This window comes from Phodopus roborovskii, unplaced genomic scaffold, assembly GCF_943737965.1.
Source record: "Phodopus roborovskii unplaced genomic scaffold, PHOROB, whole genome shotgun sequence".
Lineage (NCBI taxonomy): Eukaryota > Metazoa > Chordata > Mammalia > Rodentia > Cricetidae > Phodopus > Phodopus roborovskii.
Window position 1 is genome coordinate 347,636 of NW_026125235.1, and position 27,623 is coordinate 375,258.

The 27,623-nt window shown below is 35.7% G+C and overlaps 1 protein-coding gene across 1 annotated transcript; it reads left to right on the forward strand.

The window, feature by feature from the left end:
- Positions 1-2,969: 2,969 nt before the first annotated feature.
- On the forward strand, positions 2,970-27,122 carry LOC127227429 (vomeronasal type-2 receptor 116). Its single transcript, XM_051191741.1, has 6 exons — positions 2,970-3,175; positions 11,060-11,339; positions 11,710-12,516; positions 13,660-13,887; positions 14,286-14,409; positions 26,215-27,122. Exons 1-6 carry the CDS (start codon positions 2,970-2,972, stop codon positions 27,120-27,122), a joined length of 2,553 nt encoding a protein of 850 aa, XP_051047698.1.
- Positions 27,123-27,623: the final 501 nt, after the last annotated feature.

Genomic DNA, 27,623 nt, shown 5'->3' on the forward strand with positions numbered 1-27,623 from the left:
CTCTATCTCTAAAATTAGATTCTGGGAGTTTGGCTCAGTGTCTAGCTGTGGACCTCTGCTTCATCTTCACTGGGTGAAGGCTGTAGTATGGAATTTAAGGTAGTCATTAATCTCATTATATAAGAAGGGCATTTAAGATAGCTTCTTCACTATTGCTTAAATTCTTAGTTGGGGTCAACCCTGAATATAAACAATAGTGAAAGATTACCTTATTTGCCTCTTTCCTTATAATCAGATGAATGACTACCTTAAATGTCATTATATAGCCTCCTTCCAGTAACTGGTGTAATCACATGCCAAGCTCCACAGCTAAGCACTGGGAACTCCTAGAGTCCAGTTGTAGAGAGGAAGGAGCAATTATATGAGCAAAATGGTCAAGACCATGTTGTAAAACCCTCAGAGATGCTGACCCTAGCAAGTGGGAGCTAACAGACTCAATATCGACATCTGGGAAACCTGCATGGAACCCAACTAAACTCCCTAAATGTGAATGACAGTTGGGGGGGATGGGCAGTTTGTGAGACCCTGGCAATGGAACAAAAATTGTTGAAATGGACATTATGAAAAACTCATTTACAATTACATTTAAAAACAAAAGGCCTAAGCATAAACCTAAGAATGAAGGGAAAGACCATGACAATGAAAACTGTAATGCTTTCATCAGGTTTAGTGGTCCTAATTGTTATTTCTGGCACTTGGAATATGAAATGAACAGGGTCAGAGTTCAAGGACAATCTAAGGAACAGACCAAGTATAAGAGTAGCAAACTAAATCAAACAAACAAACAAACAAAAAATGCAGTACAGAGAGAAATAAAAGGAGAATTATGATGTGGATTGACATTCGATATATATATATATATGTATATATATGTGTATATATATACATACATATATGTGTATATATACATATATATCATCATATTCAATACTTTAAAAAATGTTGGATTGCCAGTAAACATCTACAGATGTAAGGAAATTGCTATATAAAACAACTTACTAGACAATGCATTCTTTACATACAGAAGCATTTTATTGTAATGTTAGGTAGTAGATTCCTAGAATCTCAGTAACCAAACACCACATTGCTGGCACTAAAGATCCACAGAGGCAAATGCAATATGATGGAATAAACAGAATAACACACATGAAGCTACAAACACCCAAATGTCAAACATGACAGGAAAACTTAATAAAACTGCTCTCCCAAAAGGACTATTAACTGATATAAAAATCAGTTACATAAACAGGCACTTAAATTGTTTTTTTTTTGTTGTTGTTGTTGCTTTTGTTTATATTTTGTCTTCAGAGAGAGAGAGAGAACAATTTGCTCCTGCAAATGACCAGATTTCCTAACTAATATCTATGTATATACATCATAAGACTTTCAAACTGAAATTTTCACAGAAGAGGAATATAAGAATTTTTGTATTGATTTAAATTCATATTCCCAAACAGAGGTTTAGGCAAGATGTCTGTATAACATTTTGAATTCTGATGCATATCAGCCATTAACAAAATCAATTAGTTTGCCTTACTACACACTATAGAATCTCATCTATCTGCAAAGATACACAACTAATCCCTGGCTGAGCTCCCAGAGTCCAGTTTCAGAGACTGACAATTTGAGCAAAAAGGTCAAGACTAGGATGGGGAAACCCACAGAAAAATTGACTCTAACTAGGTGGAGGTCAACTGACTCTGGACTGAGAGCTGGGTAATCCATGTAAGACTGAACTAGACTCCCTGAATGCAGGTGACAGTGGGTTGTTTGGGCAGAGTGTGGGGGACACTGGTAGTGTGACCAAGATCTATCCCCATGCATGAACTGGCTTTTGGGACCCATTTCCTATGGAGAGATACTTTGCTCAACATAGACATAGGTGGGAGGGATTGGCCATGCCTCAATATGGTGATTGACTCTTCATGGGAAGCTTATGCACTCTAAGGTGCAAAAGAGGGCAGGCGAGGGAAGTGGGGGAAGGGGAGAGGGCTGAAATGGTATTATTGTACAAAAAAAAATAATAAAATCTTTATTACCACAAAAAGAATCTCACTTGTCTCATATCCATATAGAGCACATCCTCATAGAAAACCAATCTGTCTACTCTCTCCTTGGCAATCATAGCTTCTCAATGAAAAACTGGAGAAGTGGAAGTAATTTATTTAATTGTTGAGACAATACTTAGCTAGCACATGATTCAGATGTAAGTAATAAAAATGTATAAAACCAATGTTGCAGATGATGTATAGCTAACCAGAAGACAGTCATAAGTGTATTTGTAAACATTAAATAGCATGTGACTTTCTTTGGTGATTCTTAGACATTATGTATTCAGAATGATTATTGGTTCTTTATACAGCACATACAGTTCCAGGGAATTTTGTTCGGTTAGAATGTAATTAGATGTATGGAAGGCTCACAATACATGTTCTTTTGTACTTTGGATATAAAATATGTGAAGATAAGACTCCCTATCATCAACATCCTTTGAAATGTCATCTGAAAGAGTTTATTAAACTATACCATGCATAGGATGTTTCTCACTTCCACCTCAAATTTGCTTTGGCATTTCTAAATTAAGCCTACCCCATCATATCAAATGGGTATTAGAGAAAAGGTTTTGTGAACTGGGCACATTAACAATTTTTGTCATGTGTAAGCCATTTATGTCCACTGACATAGATGGAGATATGGGGGTTATAGAGGAGAACAACCATAAACAAAATTTCTCATTGTCACCAAAACATAGGAACTCAGATGCAAAGCCCCAGGCCAGAGATTGTTTAATAATTCTCCAGAGTAGAACAACAAGCTGAGAAGAAATGTTTTGATAGTCATAAGTACACTTAGAAAATGCTTCAGTAATAAAAAGAGAGTCGGGTGAGACCACATATGTGAAATTGGTACATGGCTTTCCCCCTGATTCTTCCTCCAGTACTTTTGCTCAGGCTTGTCCCTTTGGTGACATGATAAATATGTTCTCTTTCACTTTTGTCTTCTTGATCCTTAGGCTTTCCTTTCTTTTCTGCAGTCTTACTGATCCTAAGTGCTTCTTGAGAATAAAAGACAAGGCAAACCAGGATGGAGATAAGGAACTTGATTGTTTCTTTTCCATTTATACTGGGAGTGGACACATGAAGAATAATCACTTCCATGGAAATCTTGACAAGCAGTAAGTACTTCATATACTAATTTTGATTAATTATGGTAAATCTTGAGTACAATATCTGCTACTACTGTGTCTTCTGTCTATTTTACACTCTTTCACTACATAGAACATAAGCAAATTCTTTGTGTCTTACAGGTAGTATTTTCACTGGTATCAATTTTTTTTGATTGTCCATACTTCTCACATCATATCTTACAGAATAGCACCTGAAATAGTTAAATTTTTAAATCATTTTTCTTAAAGCGAGATGTTTTGTAGTGATATTTCCCACTTCAAGTTCTGTCATGATTGTCCCTGGAAACCAGCACTAAAACACAGAATTTTCTATATTTCTAGAGTTGCAGTAAAGTAGTATTTATATGGTCTGATAGTGTTTTATCTATTATCACAGAATAACCAGTACATGAGCAATAGTATCATGGTACATCCAACATGTCTTATTGGTACCTATTTTTATAATATACTTTGGGTATTGAGCAAAAGTGTCATATCTTTATTACTGTTCTTTTCTGTGATGGTTGTGTGAAGTTGAGTATTAGAATGAAAATGTCTGGTCATATTGATAACTTTGTTTTTGTTTTCCTTTCCACTTTATTTCAAATACTGAGCCTCATTTTTCTTGTGTTAACAATGACAGAACTTGGAGTTCTAGGTCATAAATTCATAGATCATCTTTTGAAGGTATTCCAGAACAACATTTTTTCACCATTTAGGAGATGTGATGCCACTGCCAGCAGTGACCTCCTAAGTTTCCTTTTATTTGCCAAATACGCTCACATGTAATATGGGTAAGAAAATTACAAATTTGTTAATTTCCCATTATAAAAGAACATTTACTTATTTCAAAATTTCATGTATTACTTTCCCTGTGTAATCTTCACCTGTGTTACCTATTGTACATTTAGTTATCATTTTAAAACTACCCCTAAATACACAAAAGTATGGATTATGGGGATAAGCAAACATCACAGTCTGATAATTATATTTGATATTATTTTTTAACTAATGAGTTTTCTAAAGTATTTGACTTTTGTAGTTGGGAAGGAATTGTCATAGAAAATTATACTTTAGAAAATTTCTTAAGATGACTCCTGAATATAGGCCACTATTACATGTGTGGGGTATAGAACAATGGACCACATAGTTTGAGACATAGCTGTATTTCTTTTAAATGGTATACCAATGAATGATATTAAAAGTATAGTAGGATAATGTAAAATGTAGAATAATGGTGAAAACATTCTCAGGAATGAAAGCAATGATATAGTGTATAAAGTTATTTGATTGCTAGTATATTTGTCAAAAATATAATTAGAAGTGCTAGAGAATGAAGAATTAGGATCATGTCATCATATTGGTTAATTTACAAAAGGAATATACAGAGTGAAATGGGATAATGAGGAGGTGATTCATAAATCCAAGATTGGACATAGATGAAAATGACCTAAGTGTAAGTACAGCAGAGAAAGTGCAACAGAGGAGTACATCCTTCATCAAGGATGAGGCTTGAAGCTATCATGTCATTCAAGATCATTGACAACTTGGACATTACAGGCAAAAATTATTTTTCAGGGAATCAAACTGGTAAAATATGGATTCCATGCTTTTATAAATGCTGAGTTAGTTATCAACCAGTGGACCAATGTACTTCTTGATCAGAGGACTGAAAATTTTATTTCTATAAAACACAAAGTTGAAATTATAGGTGCTTTCTCTACTCAGGCTCACAAAATTATGAGGCACAAAATAGGAGAGGTCCAAATAAACAACTTATTTCTACTAACTAAAGAGAGATATTTCTTACACACATACTATATATATACTATATATATATATATATATATATATATATATATATATATATGGTCAATATTAATTATGAAAAAGTAATAATGTTACCATAAATGTCTCAATTGTACAGGAAATGGGATTTAAAAAAATGAATGCACATATGTAGTAAGAACAGAAGGAAAAATGACAAGTTGCAGCAAGGATGGAAGTATTGCACCTTAGGAAAAACTACAGAAATGAGCTGTATTATTGCTAGGATAATAGTAAAATCTTGAGCATAGCTGATAGGCCCTGAGTCATTGCAGGTGTGAAACAACCCGTGAAAACTTGCAAATGCAGAACACTGTTATCATTTACAGGGAGTTGGTGTCCATTAGAAGAATTGAGCTTCATCTCTATCTTTTCTTACACGTACCTTACCAGTAGACTGTGACAAAATACTTTCATTTTGTTTTTAAGTCTTTTACACTACCTAATCATAATATCTGTAGCTGAGTAAAGGAATTATCTTTGTGGCTTTAGTTATGAGTTTAAACATAAAAATTGATTGGTGTAAGAAAGGGAATATTATGTATATTTCCATTATTTCTATAGTTTGGATGTGCATTCTGCTCAAATGCTCAGACACTTGACTGAAATTCAAGTTGGCACAGCCCATGTGTCGTACACTTAGCAAGAATTTTCAGTTATGATCAATGCATGTCCTCCACTGGGACTGTCCAATCCCAATTTTCACAATACTTTTTCTCATAATTATGGCAGTCACGATATAAATGATTTTGGCCATTTTCTCTTTCATGGGGATGCATAGTGAAAGCAAATAGATGAACAGAATCAATAAAACTCTTTGATAATGAACTAAATTTCAGAATATACTTACTTTTTATTTAAATTTGAAACAAGCTTTTTCTACATGTCAATTTCAGTTTCTTCTACACACCCTCCTCACCTGTTCCCCCCGAACCAACCCTCATCCCATCCCCTTTCTGCTCCCTAGGGAAGGTAAGGCCTTCCATGGGGGAATCTTCAAAGTCTGTCATTTCATTTAGAGCAGTGCCGAGGCCCTCCCACATGTGTCTAGGCAGAGAGAGTATCCATCTATGTGGAATGGGTTCCCAAAGTTCATTTGTTTTTAATAACTCTACCTGTTATGTACTGAAGTTATTGCCTGGGTTGAATTTTTGTGAGTCCTTTAGGAGCTTGCCACAACAGATTTTGTTGATATTAACCCCCACCACCAACTTTACCTAAAAATATTCCTTCATTGGTAACTAACCAATTATGTGTCTCTTTCAAAAAACCCTTTCAAGAGAAATTTCTACTTCCCAGATTTTCTTGTTTGTGTCATCTTTCAATAGAAAATGGTCAAGTTACCTTGGGCTGTACTCTTGAGTAAAACAGCATCAGTACCTCTTTGCAACACCCAAACATTGATAAAATGGTCAGATTTTGTGTCCTACTTCCCTCTTTATGCTGGCATATACTTTGATAGATTTTTTGGAAGTTATCAAAGCTATTGCAAATTTCATATGTATTTCCACTGCTGTGGCCAGAAATAATGTTTTCTTTTTCTTATCTATGTCATCTGATAAAGAAAAAAGTTTTCTGCATTCACTCCAGTGATCCTTGATATTGGAAGTGGGGTGGTGTGTAAATATACATGTATGTATGTATGTATGTATGTATGTATTTATGTGTGTATGATATATATATATATATATATATATATATATATATATATATATATATATTAAACCTAAGCCAGTTGTAGTTGTGGTTCTCTGCTTTAAGCAAAATCTCTTGCAAATGAACATTTTCCTGATGTTGGAAAAAAAGATGTATTGACAATAGTTATAATGTTATTAGGAGTTAGTTGAATCTGTTTTCTAGCAGATTCCTAACTGATAGAAACATTCCATCCCTGACAAAAGCCCCTTAAAAAGAAGTTAAACAACTAAAAAATATATACAGGAAGTCCACAACACTTACAAGATTCATGAACCATCTCCCAAAAAATACTAAGACAAGCACAGTTCCATGAAAGTAGGATAGACCATCCAATTAGACACAAACGATGCAGAAACTACCCTAGCTAACAACAGGAAATTCAGGCCAATTGAGCCCCCTAGTAAGGTGACTTCCAACCTGAAGTTTGTTTAGTTGCTCCAGTTTGACAATGATTGTGAGTTAGGTGGATTAGGTGTTACCACTGAATCTCAGTCATTCTTATCCTGTTATAACTCCTCACTCATACTCCTATAGACAACCCCAATAAAACTTACTCTTTTGTTGATTTCTTATAGACAGCATGTTGGTATGTGCTGTTTATTTCCAGGAAAATTCCATTACTTAACATAATTGGCACTAGAATCAGATCCCATAAAAACAAGAGGATTATGTGAGAGTAAGTGCATGATTTTTTCTATGGAAGAAATGCATGCAACTCATAGAGGAGCACTGAGAATAGAAATTCTGATAACACTGACCTTGACTGTATAGGGTGTGTTAATATGCTTTGGAAGTTGGCAGTCATTACATGATTCTTAATTCTACTTCAGTTTTCTAGAAATGAGTACTCAGATTATAATTTGATAATCAATGACTTTATATTTTTACAATTTCATTTTTATCCAAACATTGCACAAGAACAAGCCATACTGCTTACTCATCAGCTACTATATTCTCTCTTCTACATGTTATAAATCATGACACCTATGCCTCTGTGTCTGGCTTGTGTATCTAATCTAGGTTGTAGTCTATATATTCTTTTGTAGTGGACAGAACTTCATTATTCTTAATGGAGTGATAAATATCTTTTTCTCAGCCATTCATCATTTAGCACTTAACATAACCTGAGTACAATTTCTAACTAATGTAGAACATAGCATAAATAAAACTAGAACATGTATGCATAGTGTCTTAGCTTCTTCTGGTATTGTAATGTAGTGGTAATGCTCTGTTGTATGATAGTTAAAATTTTCCTTCCTTTTTTGTAATATTGAAAGAATCACCAAGAGTATTTTTCTGATGGATGTCCCTTAAATACTACACTAATCATACATTTATTTTCTCATATATAAACACTAGCTTGTGCTATTTTAAAACTTTTGTTTCATTGCTTTAGACTTAATGTAATGTAATGAGATAACATTTATGCCTGTCTCACAATTATTCCAGGACAACCACCCTTCCCTACTCACACAATTGTCTGTCCTTCCCTTGTTTAAGGCTACCATGTCCAATTTGTACTGTCCAGATGCTCATAGCTAAGTCACATTCCACTGGAATGTAGTTTGTAATGAGGGGGAAAACTTAAAAACTTAAAGAAAATAAACTGCCTCTTCTAGTACCTATTAGTTGCTAAAGTTGATAATTTTTAATAATTTTATTCAATGAGGATAAAGCTGGAATCTTTTTTTTCTTTGTTAGATATACATAGAAGTTTTTCACAGTAAAACATATTCATGTTAGAAGAAACCAACAGAAACTTGCAAGACAACACAGAAGAATGCCAACCAATTAGAAGCGGGAGTTTTGTAGTTGGTAATGATAAATAGAAATAAACATATAAGGAATATTATTTAGGTAGTAACAAACTGCAAATTAAACTTGTTGCTTGGAAATAAATAAGATTAAAATATTTGAACTTTCCATATGCCATGCAAATTTAATGTTTCAAAGGACAACACAATGTGATATATTTCAGAGGAAAATCTTCAGCTATAGTCAAGGTTTTTGAGAAACTAAATAGACTACTTACATCTGATCACCAAAAGCTCATGAATTATGTCAAGTACATGGCATTAATGATGATTAACAAAGTGGGAATATTTTCTAAAAGGTATAAAACACTTCATCAAAAAACATTCAGAAATTGATGCAGAAACTTTTATGTATGACTGGTACATAAAACTTAGACAAGTGATATTGTAATTTCTTTAAAAAGGTACAAGAAAGATGCCATGCAACAGAATTTACATAGAGAGGTGTTTTATTAAGGGAAAGGGAATAGGAAAAAGTTGAGAAAGGGGGACCAGCCTTTGTAGATAGAAGTAACAGAAGGAAAAAAAAGAGGCACAGAGGGGAGAGGAAGAAAGAAAGGAACACACACAGAGAGACAGACAGAGACAGAGAGACAGAAAGAGTTTGATAGAGATAGGATGTGGGCAAGGCCCTTTTAAAAGAGAAGATAGGGAATGTGCACAGGTGGTACCCTTAGTAGCTGCAGCTTAACATGTATCCCATCAGAACCCCAAAGGCAGGACAGTACAAGTGTCTGAATACTAACAAGTGAGTTTATGAATCATGTCAAAGATTCCACTATTTGTTAAAAAGAATAATTACTCTGTATAGTATAAATCTTTTTCTTATACCCAGAGATGAGGTATAACAATAATACATGATTAAAACTTCTTTCTATAGCAAGTGAACACCAACATAGAAAACCACAACTGGACATGTTCAAAGCTCAATTGATCATGAGGACTGAAAGAACAACAGATACATTACCAACAAAGTACCAACATCTAAACTTCATGAAACATTACAGAAGAAGAGTTGAAAGATTATAAAAGCCAAAAAACAAACAAACAAACAAAACCTTAGAAGTTACCACAAAACAGTCACTCCTAGAATTGTCAACATAAACAAGTAAAGGACAGCATCAACATTGACAGACATGTTTACATATAAGGTTCAAAATTTTGTAGTGGTACATCATGATATCAAGAACGAAAGGCAAATAATGACTACTTGGAGAAGGAACTTTAGCTTTTCCTAGAGATGAACCACTACTTTTAATGCAAAATGGTCAGCTTGGGAACCATAAACTCATGAACAATAAAAACAAGGTCAGCACAGTAAAATAACAAAAACACTCAAAATGACAGAAACAAATTCCATATGCATAAATATGTGTGGGTAGCAAATGCAATAAAATATAAAGGCTGTCAACTTAAAAGTGCATGAACATAGAGTGGTAAAATGAGAATAAATCTGAGATGTATAGATGGAGGAAACAATAGAAAAAGGCATGCCATTTATTTCAATTCAGGTTATCCAGAAATTAGTGAAATATATGAACATTTAAAATGTAATGAATAGCTGGGCATTGGCATATGCGTTTAATTTCAGCACTCAGGAGGCAGAGACAGGCAGATTTCTGTGAGCTCCAGTCCAGGCTTGTCTACAAAGCTAGTTCTTTAACAGGCTCCAAAGAAATACAGAGAAACTGTCTTCAAAAGAAAAGGAAATAAATAAATAAATAAATAAATACATAAATTAAAAAAAAAGAGAATCGCAAATATTCACACAAATTTAAATGTTTAAATAAAATAATAAATTAAAAGTTAAAATTTTACAGAAGGAACAAAGGTTAACTATTCACAAATAACCAATATAAACCCATAAACCAGGGCCAAGTGCTATAAAATCTAGTTAAGTGAATAAGATGAAACACATCAATAGCAATCCACATTGTTATAATTTGTCCCATATCAATAATTTGGCCTCACGTACATAAAGAAAATGAGAAATATACCTGCAATGAAATAAGAGGAATGATCATTATAATTGTAACAACTATGAATCCATAAGCATTCGAGCAGCTGCTCACTAAATTAACATGACTTCTCATCCTTCATGTTTATAGCAATTACATGGTTTTAGACAGTTCTGTTTCTGTTGAAAAAAAGATCATGACTCCAGTAGAAGACAAAATTCCTTCACTTTTTATATGTATTTTACACAAGAATTCCAAGATTGTGGCAGGAGCACATTTTTGTTTAAACACAACCTGCTTTGTATTCTAAAAGCTACTTGACATGTTCACAAACAACAAAAGTAAATTGCAGGAAAACTCCAGATGACAAAATTCTATTTGAGAAAGACCAACCCAAAGGCATTATAAAAATCCACTTCTCCTCATTTGCCACATTTGCACAACTTTTGTCACCATAGCAAACATATCAAAATTTACGAAAGATAATCAACAAACAAAACCAAAAATGATTCAGTATATGGTCTACATGAAAAGAAACTCAAGATTATCACATTTAAAGCATAATCTCTAATGAACACTGTGATTTGTTGTTTCAGGTTGACAACTAAGAACATCCACTTGATTTTATCTCTTTATTTTGCCATTGATGAAATCAATAAGGACCCTCATATTTTACCCAATATTTCCCTGCTAGTTAAAGTTGAGTGTAAACTATTGGCTGACAAGAGTAAAATCAGTTTATCCTCAAAAAGAGGTGATTATTTTCCTAACTACCACTGTAGAAACCAGAGAAGATATTTAGCTGTACTTACTGGACCAATGTGGTTACCATCTGCCATGCTTGGACCACTCCTTTACATCTCCAGGATTCCAGAGGTAAAATGGCATGCTTTGGATTTCATGAAACACTATTTTCACTTTGGCAGATTATAAGATAGAATTTCTGTTTACTCTTATCTATAAAGTTCAAAGCATAAACATTCAGATTCTTTAAGGGGTACTTTAAAGAACCATATGGGAAACAGAAAACAGAGACAGTGGGAATGTGAAGTGTTTCATTGGAAGAATAAGTATATGTCTTTTTATTAAGAAAATCAATGAAGATTGGTTGTAACAAATATTTAATATGATGAATAATTTAACTTTCCAACAATGGCAGATTTTGGTAAATTTACATACATAAGGGCTGAGATTTGTGTACTTCATTTTCATAAAATTGATTTTATTTACTTTTTATGTCCTACAGCTTTATTATGGTCCTTTTCATCCTCTCCTGAGTAACCATGAACACTTTCCTTATTTGTCCCAGATGGATATCAAGGACACATCTGTATCTGTTGCCATGGTGTCTTTGATGATCTATTTCAGCTGGAAGTGGGTGGGACTGATCATTTCAGATGATGACCTAGGACTTCAATTTGCCTCTGAATTGAGAAAAGAGATACAAAGACATGACATTTGTTTAGCCTTTGTGACTATTATCACATATGACATAATATTATTCATTAAAAGGGCTAGTGTGTATTATAATCAGATCATGATGTCTTCAGCAAAAGTGGTTATAATTTATGGAGACAAAGACTCTCATCTACAAATGAACCTAAGACTATGGCAGTTTGTAGACATTCGGAGAGTCTGGGTCACTACATCACAATGGGATATCATTTCAAGTAATGGAGAATTCCTCTTCAACTCCTTCCATGGGACTCTCACCTTTTCACAACATTATTCTCAGATAGCTGGTTTTAAAAATTTTATACAGACAGTTAAACCTCTAAACTACAGTAATATTATTTCTCTTGCTAAATTATGGTGGATATATTTTAATTGTTCTTTGTCATCATTTAATTGCAAGAAACTGAAGAAATGTTCAGGAAAAATGCTACTGGAATGGTTATCCAGGTATCAGTTTGAAATGTCAATGAGTGACACTAGTTACAAACTATATAATGCTGTGTATGCTGTGGCTCATTCACTCCATGAGTTACTTTTGCAGCAAGTCGAAACACGGTCAAAGAATACTGGTAAGGGACTTGAAGTTGAATCCTTGCAGGTAATTTGTCTTTATTTAAATAGACACCCAAAGACACTATGGCTATAGCTATAGTGCTTGATAACTATCTGGTATGGATAAGTAAATTATTCATAATTACCTAGGAAAGAAAGCAATAGCATATAGTAATGGTGTTAGATTATTAAAATTTTAAAACAACTTGAAAAATATGATACTCAATAAAGAGTCTTTGAAATGAGTTTCTTACAATAAGCAATGGGCTCCTAACAAAGTATCTAGGCACATTTTTGTCAAATTTGTTGAGTTTTCTATTCTCTCACGGCCATTAATGCAAATCACAGTAGTGGTATGAATTAAGACCCAGCCAACATTGGATGGTGGTTTCAAAGATAATGGCCTCCATAGAGTGACACTTTTGGATGTGAGGTTTTGTTGGAGTAATTTTGGCTTTTTTAATTGATGTGTGTCACTTTGGGGTTTTGAGTTCTCCTATGCTCAACCTGTGAACAGTTTGTCACTCAGTTTCACTTCCTATTGCCTTTAGATCAAGAAATTGAACTCTCAATAAGAATTACCTTGGTCATGGCATCTCTTCAGTGCAACACAAACACTTACAGAGACTGTCAACATTTGACAGTTTAACCTAATACTATTTTATCCAGAGTATGACTACCATATATAAATACCATATATTTAATATCTAAAAGTAACACTTTAGAAGTTCTTAGGAAGTACTTTTTACTTATTTATTTTCATGCATTATATAATTTTATATATTTATCACAAAATTATTTAACAGCATGAAAAAAGTGACTGGTCATTTATGTGGTGAAACTGCTGGTTACCAATGTAACAAATAGTTCCTAATTGAAATCAAGTCATTCTTCCACATATTAAGGACATCAATTAGATATTTTCAAGATAACATTGATGGCAGAAAGGGTTGGAAAAAAGCTACTGCTTTTCCAAGCACTGTGTATGTTAGGAAATAGCACTAATAAAAAACTGGTGACTTTGCAAATTAATGATATTTTACTGCTACATGAACTTTTACCTTATTTTATTAAGTTGAACACTTCTAATAAAGTTACATTTTGGAGACAATTTAAAATCAGAGGAAATCTACACCCTATGTTTCCTAGTAAAGGCATGATTAAAAATGAATTAATAAATGTGTTTTAGGTAGTCTCTTTCCTGAGGAATGCCCAATTTGTAAATCCTGCTGGAGACTTAGTGAGCATGAATGAGAAAGCCATCCTGGATAGAGATTATGACATTTTCTACATTGGGAAATTTCTACAAATGTGTGGACTTAAGGTGAAAATAGGCAAGTTTACCCAACACTTGCCACAGCAAGAACAATTGCTTGTGTCTGATGAAATGATAGAGTGGGCTACAGATTTTAGACAGGTTTGTTGGACTTAACTGTAATACTCCACATACAACATGAGAACCTTAATCTTTTAATGGTTTTGTTTTTCTTCATGGGATAAGCACTTTAATGTTTAGGCATTTATTCACTAACTCTCCATGAACCTACATTTCCTTTCATGATTTGATATTTTTCTAAGAGTTGTATAGACTAAAATGTATATATATATATGCATTCATTTACATATATAAAATATATATTTCATAGTACACAAATTAAAATAAAATCAGAATACCTCAAAGGTCAATGAAATGCTGAATTATTAATTTATGTTTGTCAAAGGAACTTTTAAAATGGCATTATGTTTTAAGTCACTGTAACTCCTGTCCAGTAAAATAAAACCATTTATTGCCAATGCACATGTGGTTTTTCTCAGACTCCACCCTCAATATGCAGTACACCTTGCAGTCCAGGATTCAGAAAATCCCTTCAAGATGGAAAGGCTATATGTTGCTTTGATTGTATCCCCTGTCCAGAAAATGAAATTTCCAACATGTCAGGTAAGTATAAATTTTACTAAAACTTCATTGGATTAATGAATGTCTCCAATTATTGTATAATTCACAGAGTCCTTATTTGGAAATGTCAAAAGCCATTCCTAAGCTTTAAAAAATTACTGATTTTTGTAATAACACACACTGATGCCTGTATCTCAATATGAAGCATTGCACATAATATTTATCCTGGAAACCGATTTAGACTACAACATTATAGGATCTATCCTCAGCCTCAAATCAGCATTTGTGAATACATTGTATCTATTTTTTTGTCTTTCCCAAAATATGAGAAATTCAAACCTTTATTTTTGAATTCATGAGCTATGTGACAAGGTGCAGATGCTCCAGAATGCTGCATTCTTTTTGGTGAATATTTGTTCTGTAATGTGTGGTTTTTTTTGTTACAGTTGTAAGAATAAAGCTGGAGAAGGGGGTGGTCCTGAGTGGGGGTTCCAAGGAAGGGACCACATGGGAGTGCATCCTGCCAGGTGTCAGGAGCAGGCCAGTGTAATGCCTCAATCATTACTTTCCCACCTTTACTTATTATTAAAAAGGTAAGGAGTTAGGCATGGCAGGTTAGGGAATAAGCACATCAAATTCTCAAGACTACTTCCTGTTAACCTGGGGGGCATTGATCATCTTTGGGGGACCTGAGAAAGCTGGGGTGCTGCCACATTCTGTGGCAGCTGGTTGTTTCATCACAGTCCATGCTTTATGGAACTCTGGTGTCTCTTTGAGATCCGTTTGGGTGAGTCCAATTCAGCTCCCCGGAACTTATAAGAATACTTTGAGTTTGTGAAAACATAAATATTAGGCACATTAGTAGCATATTCATGTTTGAAATGATTTGGCTGAAAGCATTGACACTCATACAAATGACAGATCTTTAGCACAATGAAAAACATCTTAATTTTGAGTTTGTAGTTATAGTTATGATTGTATAGTGGTATAGTATGGTGTTTAGTACTTTGTTAGAATTGTATGAGTAGCTCATTAAAACTTTACTGAGTAATGTTAAGACTAGGAACAGCAGCACGATGTGAGAAATATGGAACATATTTCATTCATTTCAATGTCTCAAAGCACTTTTCTGTCATTGTTTAAGCCTTTTTCTCCTCAGACTTTTGTAACTCAAATTCATATACCTTACTTAATCATCTTAGATGTTTCCATCCTCAGACTTTCATAACTTGCATTTATCCACCTTATATTAGACTTTTCCATCCTTAGACCTTCACAATGAACATCCTTAGCTTCATACACCTTACACTTTCCTACCTTCACACAGATAAGACTTATAATACCCATTCCTAAAATCTGTTGTGTAACAGGTTGAGCTTTGACTGCTGCTATAAACTGGCAAAGATACAGTCATTAAAAGCATCAGAGTTCTTGAAAAGGATAAAATTTTATCTAAATTAATGATTAGAGACTAGCAGAGATTTACTAGCTAACAGCATGGACAGCCATTCCCAGGTCCTCCATAGTTGTTGAGGTTAGAGGCTTTAAGGACATCTGCCTTCTGCCAATAGCATGAGACCTGTGCATTAGGAGCATTTTGGAAGATGTGCCTATGTTGACCCAAGCAACATGGAGAACATTGATTCCACTGCCCTCTTTCCCATGGTCCTTAGAGTCATTTGCAGCAGTTAAAATGAAAGACAAAATTTCTCAGTGGCTAGCATTACCACTTTTGTAGGTGGAGTTTCTTCAGTGTTCACTAGTCTTCTTAAAGGAAATGGGTGGTGCCAGCAGCTGGCCTGTCTCTTTGTTATAAGAGCTTTTTAATGAAACATTTTAAATGCCATATTCTCTATATCTATGAGCATTTGAGGGCTGTCTGTCTGTTTAGTCTATCATAGTAGACAAAACTTGTCTTTAGTTACTTGCTTTAAGCACATAGGTAGGTAGGTAAGGCTATATCTCTGTAAATAATTAATCTGTCTGGAAAACTGGATCCAAGCTGAGAGGCTTGGATGATTTATATATTTAGAGCCCTCCAGCCTGACTGGTTTTAACTTAGTAGATTAGATTTACACCAGTAAAGGATAAAGAAGTAGAGAAAAATTCCCTTTATAAACAGCTTATAGGAAGACAGGGTGGCATATATATTTTGTTAATTTGAAATAGATCTTTATAGCCTTAAATATTTACCATCATAAAAGATACATAACAATTTAGAAATATTTGAGATAGTATAGTTGAATGTAAGTTGGTATAGAGAGTTAGCTTACATTTATATATAATATTAAATTTAAATCACATGTACAGATATATCAAACAGGACTGGGTAAAAATAAAAAGAACCAGAGTGTGAGCTCTGATTTGTACGATGTAGTAAACAGACAGAACATTTAAAGATATAGGGACCACTTAAAATGCCAATGACAAGAAAGGAGATCCGTTGCAAGATTTTGTGTGAAATGTATGCCCTACTAGGCCCTGGAGAGGCATGCTACTCCACAAGCAAGCCATATGCAACAGAGTCAGAGAAAAAAAAATGGAGACAAAGAGTAAAATTAACAAGCAAATGAATGACAGGTTTGTCGGTGGCAGATGCTGGCTAGATTCTCCCTCTGCCTAGGCAATTGGTATAGCAAAGGGAAGAACCATGTGGGGTGTGGCTAGGGCACGTGGTCAAGATGGCAGCTGCCATAAACTGACCACGGGCAGAAATTAGAGAGTTTTGAGATATAGCTGCTGGCATCTGTACAGAGAAGCATGGCAGAAGATAGGACAGACAGGAACAAGAGATGCCTAGCAGAACAGGACATTTTTAGGTGGAAGGAGGTTCCTGCCCTAAGACACACTGCAGTAGAAGCAGGAAGTGTTTTTATCATGCCAGGAAGACAATGGAAACAGACAAGTTTAAAGAAAGTGATTATTTAGCAGAGAGGTAGAAAAAGCTTGGATATATGGTAACTGCTTCCATCTAACTGTTCACTGCCAACAATTGGGAAGGTCTCCTAAAATTGAAGTGGATTGAATGGGCTTATCTCCTTGGCTGGTTTATTTCCCATGGGTGAAGCAAAAACTGGACCATCATTTTTGGAACTCGTCAGCCCAAGATTATGGCCAAGGGCAAGGTGCCTTATAAGCAGGAATGGCAGATTGTTCTTAGAAGCTCATCAGTCTGAAAACTTTGCCAGGGCTGACTATGGACGATAAGGACTCAGCAGTCCTAAGGCAGTTACCAAGAAGATATGAAGCCAAAATTGAGGTGAAGGTATAAAGCTGGAATCAGATGTACCACTCAGCAAGGTACTTTATTTCACCTGTGGGAAATGTACCAGAGATTATGGTCTTTGAGAGATCAGCTATGGCCTTAAGCACTGTGGCTGAAGCCTCCCCCCATATGTAAGAATAAGAGAAATGAAACATTTACAATGAGAAAGAGTACCTTATCGAATTATAGCTGGTGTGGGATGCTATCTTCCAGCAAATGGGTGAATGGGACTGAACTGTTGGTTTGGAGTCAGGATCCCTGAGCATCTCCAGCCCCCTATCAACAGGCAGCAGGGGAATTTTTGAGGAGATCCTGACTGAGTTATGGCACCAAAATGTTGTGCTTTTGTTACAGTTGTAGGAGAACTTCTGGAGAAGAGGGGTGGTCCTGAGTGGGGGTTCCAAGGTAAGGGACCACGTGGGAGAGCATTGCAGGTTCCATAGCAGGTAAGGGTGACCAAGGTGGAGTATCATAGTTTAATAAGGATCAGGATAAACAAATAGGCCGAACAGATGTTTATCCAGGGAGAAATAACTTAAAACATAGACAGATGAACACCAGCAGGTTATTGTGGACACTCTCCAGTCTGCATCCACCAACCAGAGAGCACTCCTGGGCTCCTCCTCAGAACTAGTTACACAGGTCACTTATGTCTCTGTCTCCAACCCAATGGGTGTGGTCAGTGCCACAGATGCCAACAAAGTGAATATCTCTCTATGATTGCCCTTTTAGTCTAAAGAAAATCTTTAGGCTTGACACAAAACTATATACACAACATTGAATAGCAAGTGCTAAGAAAAGGGAAAACAAGAACATACAAGCTTAAGAACTACATATCTAGTCCTAGGGTGAAGGCATAACACAGTTTACAATAGAATTGTCCTAAGTTGGAAAGCTTAAGTCTAATAACTAATATATCTAACTAGGAAGAGAGAATAATAGTTGTGATAGTTAAACTTCAACCTCATCAAAGACCTGAGAAGGAAAAAAACAATAATAGGAAGTGTGTATGCAACTTCCAATAGATTCAGTGTGGACAGAAACAGCAAGCTACCTGGACAGTCACTCAAGGTCTCACAGCAATGTTGGTACAGCCAGGTTTGGCTAAGGACTAGAGAACCTGTCAAACCACAATAGAAGCAGGGAGGTAGAAAGGCTATCTTACCTTGACTTGGCAAGGTTCAGCAGTCTTCTATGTTTGTCTCCTGTAAGCACATAGACCACATGTCCAAATCAGTGGTAGTGGTGGGGCCAGTCCTTTGCCCAAGAGTGCATTAGCCGAAGTGAGGATGGACTCCAGAAGGAGCGACAACAGTGTCCAACATATTTTAAGGAAAATGCATGATGCTGTTAGGAGCAACAATGCCTCATGTCAACAGAGTACTACTATTAAAACATTTAAATGCCATGTTCTGCAGGTCTATGAAGTGTTTGAAGATTAAGTATCTATGTCTGACTAATTTCATAGGTATAGGAAACATGGGTAAAGATAATCTTTAATACTCAGGAACTTAGATAAAAAACGTATTAAAATGTACCTGAGTAAAGCATGGACAAATACCTAAGCAATATAACCATGTACTTCTGTAAACACATAAAGGCCTAAAACAGAGGTAGAGTAGAAATGACTAGACCAGAGGTAGAACTATAAAGGGCAGCATGATAAAAATATCCTAAATTATATCAGTATATGAAATGTCTTGGACATAAGTAAAAGTATACATACATAGAATATGGTAAGGAAAATGTGCAGAAAACATCATAAATGGAAAGATTTTACACAATATGACAAAATATAATATACATTTTTTATGGGAAGGGAATATAAACTTAATTTTACATAGGTTACCACACATAACAATATATAACAATGGAAGCAGTATAATACTAATATCTGACAATTACTAAAATAATTCCCAAGAAGATAGGCTAATCTGCCTATATCCCATCTAAACCATACCATCCACAAACATACCCTATCATTGTCTAAAAGAGATACTCAAGTCTAAGCAACTCCTTCCATAACAACCCTAAGCAACTAAAACCAACACAAAGAAGATAAATATTATTCCTAAATACACAGAGTAGAGAAAGGAGGCATCTTTTTTTTTATATTTTTGTTATTAAATTATTTGTTGATCTCAATTCCTTCTCTCTTCCTCTCTCCCTCCCTCCTTCCCTCCTCACCTCCCTTTTACCCTGTCTACCCACTCCCATGCACTCTAACTACATCCCCCCCATATCCCACCCCAATTCCATATGTAGGGGAATGCCATCCAGTTGGGGTCATGTAGATCTGACAGGCCATGTGAAGTAGCGACTAGGGCTTCTCTCCTTTCTCTAGATTAAGGCAGTATTCGCTCCATGGGGGTTGTGTTCACAAGGTCCTTTTGTGCACCAGGGATACATCCTGGCTCCACTGTCTGAGGTCCATTAGACTGCTCAGTCCTTCTGGTTGAGACCCATATTCAGGGGGGCCTGAGTCAGTCCCATGCTGGCTTCCCAGATATCAGTCTGGTGGCCCATTAGCTCCTCCTTGTTCAGGTAAGATGTCTCTATGTGTTTCTGCAGTCTGGTCTTGTCCTATCAATCTGATCTGGGTTCAAGTTTGACTCAGTGTTTCCAACAAGCATTAGTTGAAGGCTCCCTGGATAAGTTAGTTGTTCTCACTCTACCGGGAAGGTAGCCTTTCCACGGAAGCTCACATTGTTAGTTGGCAGCAGTCTTGTACTTCTCTAGACCTTTCTTTGTGTTCAATTTTATCTTCAAACCAATATTGGCTCCCACTTTTATGTTCTTCCTCTTTCTCTCTCTCTCTGTCTCTCTCATCTCTCTCTTTCCTGTCTTCTATTCCTAACCAGGCTAAATCTTCCTGGTTGCACATGTTTTCCTTTCCTCCCCTTCGTTTACTCCTACTTCTCTCTCCATTCGCTGCCACCCCCCCCCCACTTCACCTGAGCTCTGGGGTACTTGTCCATTACCAGTTCTGTGAGGGAATTTATATGAATCTCTTAGAATACACCTTGTATCCTAGTTCCTCTGGTGGTGTGAATTATAGGCTGGTGATCCTTTGATCTAGGTCTAAAATCCATATATGAGTGAGTACATAGTGTGTTCCTCTTTTTGTGACTGGGTTACCTTATTCAGGATGGTTTCTTCAAGTGCCATCCACTTGCCTGCGAATTTCAAGATACCATTATTTTTTTCTGCAGAGTAGTATTCCATTGTGTATATGTGCCACATCTTCATTAACCATTCTTCAATTGAGGGACATCTAGGTTGCTTCCAGGTTCTTGTTATTACAAATAATGCTGCTATGAACATAGTTGAGCACATCTCTTTGTGGCATGGATGTGAATCCTTTGGGTATATGCCTAAGAGGGGGTTTGCCGGGTCCTGTGGTAAACTAATTCCATTTTCCTGAGGAACCGCCATACTGATCTCTAAAATGGCTGTATGAGTTTACACTCCCATCAGCAGTGGAGGAGTGTTCCCCTTTCTCCATATTCTCTCCAACATGAGTCATCATTGGTGTTTCTAATTTTAGCCCTTCTGGCAGGAGTAAGATGGCATCTCAAAGTTATTTTAATTTGCATTTCCCTGGTAGCTAAGGATGTTGAGCACTCTCTTAAGTGTCATTCAGTATTTTTGAATTCCTCTATTGAGAATTCTTTCTTCAGTTCTGTACCCCATTTTTTACTAGGGTTATTTGGTTTTTTCTTGACTAGTTTTTTGAGTTCTTTGTATATTTTGGAGATCAGCCCTTTGTCGGATATAGGACTGCTGAAAATCTTTTCCCAGTCTGTGGGCTGCCATTTGGTCTTGTCGACTGTGTCCTTCGCCTTACAGAAGCTTCTAAGTTTGAAGAGGTCCCATTTATTAATTATTACTCTCAGTGTGTGTGCCCCTAGAGTTATGTTCAGGAAGCAGTCTCCTATTCCAATTTGTTCAAGGGTACCTCCTACTTTCTCTTCTAAGAGGTTCAATGTGGCTGGATTGATGTTGAGGTCTTTGATCCATTTGGACTTGAGTTTTGTGCATAGCGACAGACATGGGTCTATCTGCAGTCTTCTACACACCCTCATCCAATTGTGCCAGAACCATTTGTTGAAGATGCTGTCCTCACCTCATTGTATAATTTTAGCTGTTTTGTAGAAAAGCAGGTATTCATGGGTGTGTGGGTTAATGTCAGGATTTTCAAATTAATTCCATTGGTCTACCTGTCTATTTTTATGCCAATACCAGGCTGTTTTCAGAACTATAGCTCTGTAGTAGAGCTTAAAGTCAAGAATGGTGATGCTTCCTGAAGTTCTTTAATTGTATAGGGTTGTTTTGGCTACCCTGGGTCTTTTGTTTTTCCATATGCAGTTGATTATTATCCTTTCTAGGTCAGTGAAGAATTGTGGTGGGATTTTAATGGGGATTGCATTGAATCTGTAGATTGCTTTTGGCAAGATTGATATTTTTACTCTGTTTATCCTTCCTATCCAAGGTCATGGGAGATCTTTCCATTTTCTGGTATCTTCTTTAAATTCTTTCTTTAGAGCCACAAAGTTCTTATTATATAGGTCTTTTACTTGTTTGGTAAGTGTTACACCAAGATACATTATGTTGTTAGTGGCTATTGTAAAGGGTGATGTTTCTTTGATTTGTTTCTCTGTCTCTTTGTCGTCTGAATAAAGTAGGGCAGTTGATTTTTTTGAGTTTATCTTATATCCTGCTAGTTTGCTGAAGGTGTTTATCAGCTGTAGGAGTTCCCTGGTAGAGTTTATTGGGTCTCTTATGTAAACTATCATATCATTTGCAAATAGAGACTGTTTGACTTCTTCCTTTCCAATTTGGATCCACTTGATCTCCTTTTGTTGTCTTATAGCATAAGCTAGAACTTCTGGTTTGATATTGAAGAGATATGGAGAGAGAGGGCAGCCTTGTCTTGTTCCTGATTTTAGAGGAATTGGCTTACGTTTCTCTCCATTCAGTTTGAGGTTGGCAGTTCATTTGGTTGGTTTGCTGTATATTGCTCTTATCATATTTCGGTATGCTCCTGTTATCCCTGACCTCTCCAAGACCTTTATCATGAATGGATGTTGAATTTTGTCGAAGATTTTTTCAGCATCTAGGGAGATAATCAAGTTGTTTTTCTTTTTCAGTTTGTTTATACGGTGGATCACGTTGATAGATTTTGGATGTTAAACCATCCCTGCAATCCAGGGATGAAGCCTACTTAGTCATGGTGGATGATTTCTCTGATGTGTTCTTGGATTCTGTCTTCCAGTATTTTATTGAATTTTTTTGCATCGATGTTCATCATGAATATTGGTCTGTAGTTTTCTTTCTTAATTGTGTCTTTGTGAGGCTTGAGTACCAAGAGTTAGGCAATGAACCTTCTGTTTCTATTTTGTGGAACAGTTTGATGAGTAGTGGTATTAGTTCTTCCTGGAATTTCCGGTAGAATTCTGCACTGAATTCATCTGGCCCTGTACTTTTTTTGGTTGGAAGGCTTTTGATGACTGCTTCTATTTCATTGCGGGTTATAGGTCTATTTAAATTGTTTGTCTGTTCTTGATTTAATTTTGGTAAGTTATATTTATCCAGAAATTTGTCCATTTCCTTTGAATTTTCAATTTTTGTGGAATACAGGTTTTCAAAGTATGACCTGAAAATTGTCTAGATTTCCTCTGTGTCCGTTGTTATGTTCCCCTTTTCGTTTCTGATTTTGTTTATTTGCGTGTTCTTTCTCTTCTTTTTCGTTAATTTGGATAAAGGTTTTTCTATCTTGTTGATTTTCTCAATAAACCAACTCTTCGTTGCATTGATTTTTTTGTATTGTTTTCCTGGTTTCTATTTAGTTGATTTTAGCCCTCAAGTTGATTATTTCCTGGCGTCTTTTCTTTTATGCTTTTAGTTGTAGATCTCAGCTTTGGTAGTTATGCCTGCAGGTGTACCACCAAATAGCATCAGGCAGCAGACAATTCTTCTGATCCTTGTCCCTGTAGAATAGCTCTTAACAAAACAAGGCAAGTGGATTTATGTTAAATGAATGGGTGAAAGGAGCTTTGTGCAAATTGCTGGGAACACAGGCCTAAGAAGTGTTGTCTCCATCTGGCGCCATTGAGCTGTGGAAATACACAAGCAGGGCAAGTCCAGAGGCCTGGCTATGTGCTGGAACACACAAGCAGGACCATTGCTGCAGGGCTGTGTATGAACGCAATGTGAGAGAATGGGCTAGAGATGAGCAGTGGTCTCAGGGCCATGATAGAGATAAAGGAGTTGTCGGGCAGACACAAACATCTCACAAGCTGCAGTGTACCTGCCTGGTTATGCAAGGGACCTGCCTGTTAAGGGATGGTAGGGAAATGGAATGGCATTTGTTGATCCCGTGAAAATCCTGATCCCACTTCTGACACCAGATATCATGGTTTAATAACAATCAGGATAAACAAATAGGCTGAACAGATGTTTATTCAGGAGAAATAACTTACCACATAGACAGATGAACACCAGCAGGTTCCTCCAGATGCTCTCCAATCCACAATCTGCCAGCCAGAGAGCTCTCCAGGGCTCCTCCTCAGACCTAGTTACCCATGTCCTTCCACCCCTGTCTCTGCCCCCAATGGGTGTGGTCAGTGCCACAGATGTGGACAAAGTGAATAGCTCACTATAGGGGAGGGAATAACACACCAGGCAGACAGAGATTAAATGAGAAATTTATTTAGAAATGGGGATGAGGGAGAAGGGAAGAGACATAGAGGCACCAGGAACAGAAGAGGAGAGAAAGAGGTGAGAAAAGCAAGATCAAAAGAGCAAAAAGAAAGCAAAGAGCAAACGAGATCTTTAAGTGTGCTGGGTCTGTCTCTTAAAGGGGTCCTTTACACCTGCCTGCAGACTAGTACTCATGGAAGCCTGGGCTGACCAGAGTACTGCCTGAGTGCATTCTGCCTGGTGATAGGGGAAGGCCAGCGTAATGCGCGAATCCTTACAATGTTTCATGCAGAAGATTATGTTGTCACTTAGTAGGTTGTACTTTCAATAGTACTCTACTTCATTGTAGAATTTAGAAACCAACAAATAGCGTTTTGAATTAATATTTTCATTATAATGCTAATTAACATGCACATGGAATGTTTGTGTTAAGTAGGTGGCAATATATTTATTGGGGCAAAAATTCCAATGGAAACTGTGAATGTGAAGTTAAATTTAGTATGCCAAGCAACTAATGTATGGAAATACCTTCTGTTGAATGACATAGTATGAACATTGTTTCAATTCATCCTCAGAACCGTTTATACCTGAGGAGTAATAGTTTGAACAATGGAAAATTGGAAATTTAATAAGGCTGCAGATCTGATACACAAACCAATTTGTACTAAAATTCCAGTATTTGTGATTAGATACCACAGTCAAAATGCAAGCAAATAAAATATTTTCATGGCATATTATGGAGAAAATGTATTACAATTCATGGATATTTGGATGAAACTATTGCAGGAATATCAAATAATATCATAACATTTATTGTCATAGTATTGGTTGAAAATACAATTCCACAAAGAAACATTTTAAGTTCTGTTTACTTCCTTATAGATACAAAGTTTGAAAATTTAGCATATTTAAAATGCTGAATAATTGTAAAACCATTAAAAACTGATTTTTAAAAAACAATTTTGCCTACAAGTTTTGATAAGGCCCTATTTAAATAGGGAGAAATTAGAAGTGATTGAAACTATATACATTCCTGGATGAAAAGATGGAGCACTGGAAAGATGTCTTCACTTTCCAGTCTGCTCAGTCTGCCTATATTATGGTGAAAATAAAAAATGTCCAGTATTATGTGTCACATATATGTCCTGAGGATATGTAGATTATCTACTTCTGATGTTTTCTTAATAAATAATATACCTTTATGATCATTGAATGTCAAATATTATAGATGATAGTAATATTTGTAGCTAATGTGTCCTACCCAAATACTTACACTGAAGAATAAAATTGGGTGGCATTGTTAATGTGTAGGCTTGTGTGGTAATTGGTTGATAAATCTTCTACTTTCCTTGGCTTTATTAGAAGAAATTTTAAAGCTAGATGTGGATTGAATCAAGTGTGTACATGTAAGGAAATTCACGAGGACATGGATGCTTGAATTCTATGTTATTGCTTATAGCCAGACAATAATATACATGTAAACATCTGAAATTTTGTTATTTTCCTGAGCATGCTATAGAACTTTGAATAATAAAAATGATTCTATTAATTATACACTCGAACATATTTTCTCATGGTAACTAGTATATGTTGGCTTGCTACCTACAGTTTTCTTTCAACTCACCAAAAATGTTTTGAATACGTAAGAATGATAAAGAATTATGCTTGCTTAATGAGATATTTGATTTATAGAAGTTCAAAATCAAGATTAATTCTAATGAACAACCACACTCAAATACTACCTATGACAACAGGATAGGTCACTTAGGCTAATGCTGTCTGATGCATTGATGAAATATTTTAAATTTGTGGTACATAGATATATTCTTAAATAAAAGATAAATATTAACTATGTTATATATTTTATTTTCCTGAACCAGGCATGGATTATTGTTTGAAGTGTCCAGACGATCAATATGCCAACATGGAAGGAACTCATTGCCTGTCAAAAATTGTGACATTCCTGTCTTACGAAGACCCCATAGGGATGGTTTTGGCTTGCTTGGCTCTTTGCTTTTCTGTTCTCACAGTTGTTATATTTGGTGTTTTTATGAGAAACCGAGACACTCCTATTGTCAAGGCCAATAACAGAAGTCTCAGCTACTGCCTGCTAATGTCACTCATTTCTTGTTTTCTTTGTTCCTTGCTCTTCATTGGACAGCCACATACAGCCACATGCATCATGCAGCAGACCATATTTGCAGTTGTGTTCACTGTTGCTGTCTCTACAGTCTTGGCCAAGACAGTTACTGTAGTACTGGCATTCAAGGTCACTGTCCCAGGTAAAAGAATGAGGTGGCTACTAATATCAGGGACATCTAACTTGATCATTCCTTTATGCACCATGATCCAACTGATTCTTTGTGGAATCTGGGTGGGAATTTCTCCTCCATTTGTTGATATTGATGTACACATTGAAGTTGGCCATATCTTGATTGTTTGCAACAAAGGTTCAGTTATGGCTTTTTACTTGGTCCTGGGATATTTGGGTTTTATTGCCCTAGTGAGTTTTACTATAGCTTTCTTGGCCAGGAATTTGCCTGACACATTCAATGAAGCCAAATTCCTTACATTTAGTACAATGGTGTTCTGTAGTGTCTGGATCACCTTTCTTCCCGTCTACCATAGCACCAAGGGCAAGGCTACAGTTGCTGTGGAGGTCTTTTGCATTTTGACCTCCAGTGCAGGGTTGCTTCTCTGCATCTTTGCTCCAAAATGCTATGTTATTTTGTTAAAACCTGAGAAAAATTCTTTTCACAAAATCAGGGACACACATGCTAACATTTAAAATTGTTATTGAATTTCACATTTTCAGGTGCTGGTTATATTTACCAAATTTCAACTCAAGTATCTGGTTTGTTCCTATGCACTATAATAGAAAATATGCTAAATGTTAGAGTTCTATCATGTCACTTAGACCTCAGTTTTCATTCATGAAAATCATGGGATCAATAATATTGCTTTTACCTAATATGTTTTCTTCTACATAATCATTGGGTAGATTACAATTAGTACTTAGTTTTAAGAATTTTCTCTTCTATTGTCATTTTCATGTAGAAATTGTGTATCATTGAATTGCAATATATATATATATATATATATATATATATATATATATATATACACTATTTAGATGTTTGTTAAACTGGGATTATCTGGGACTGCAAAAAACTATGAAACACTAATAATTTATTTTCTGAAGTTGGCACACTTTGATTTAATGATGAAGCTATAAAGTAACTAATTCCTTTCTTATTTGATTTGAGGTATATTATACACATTAATATTT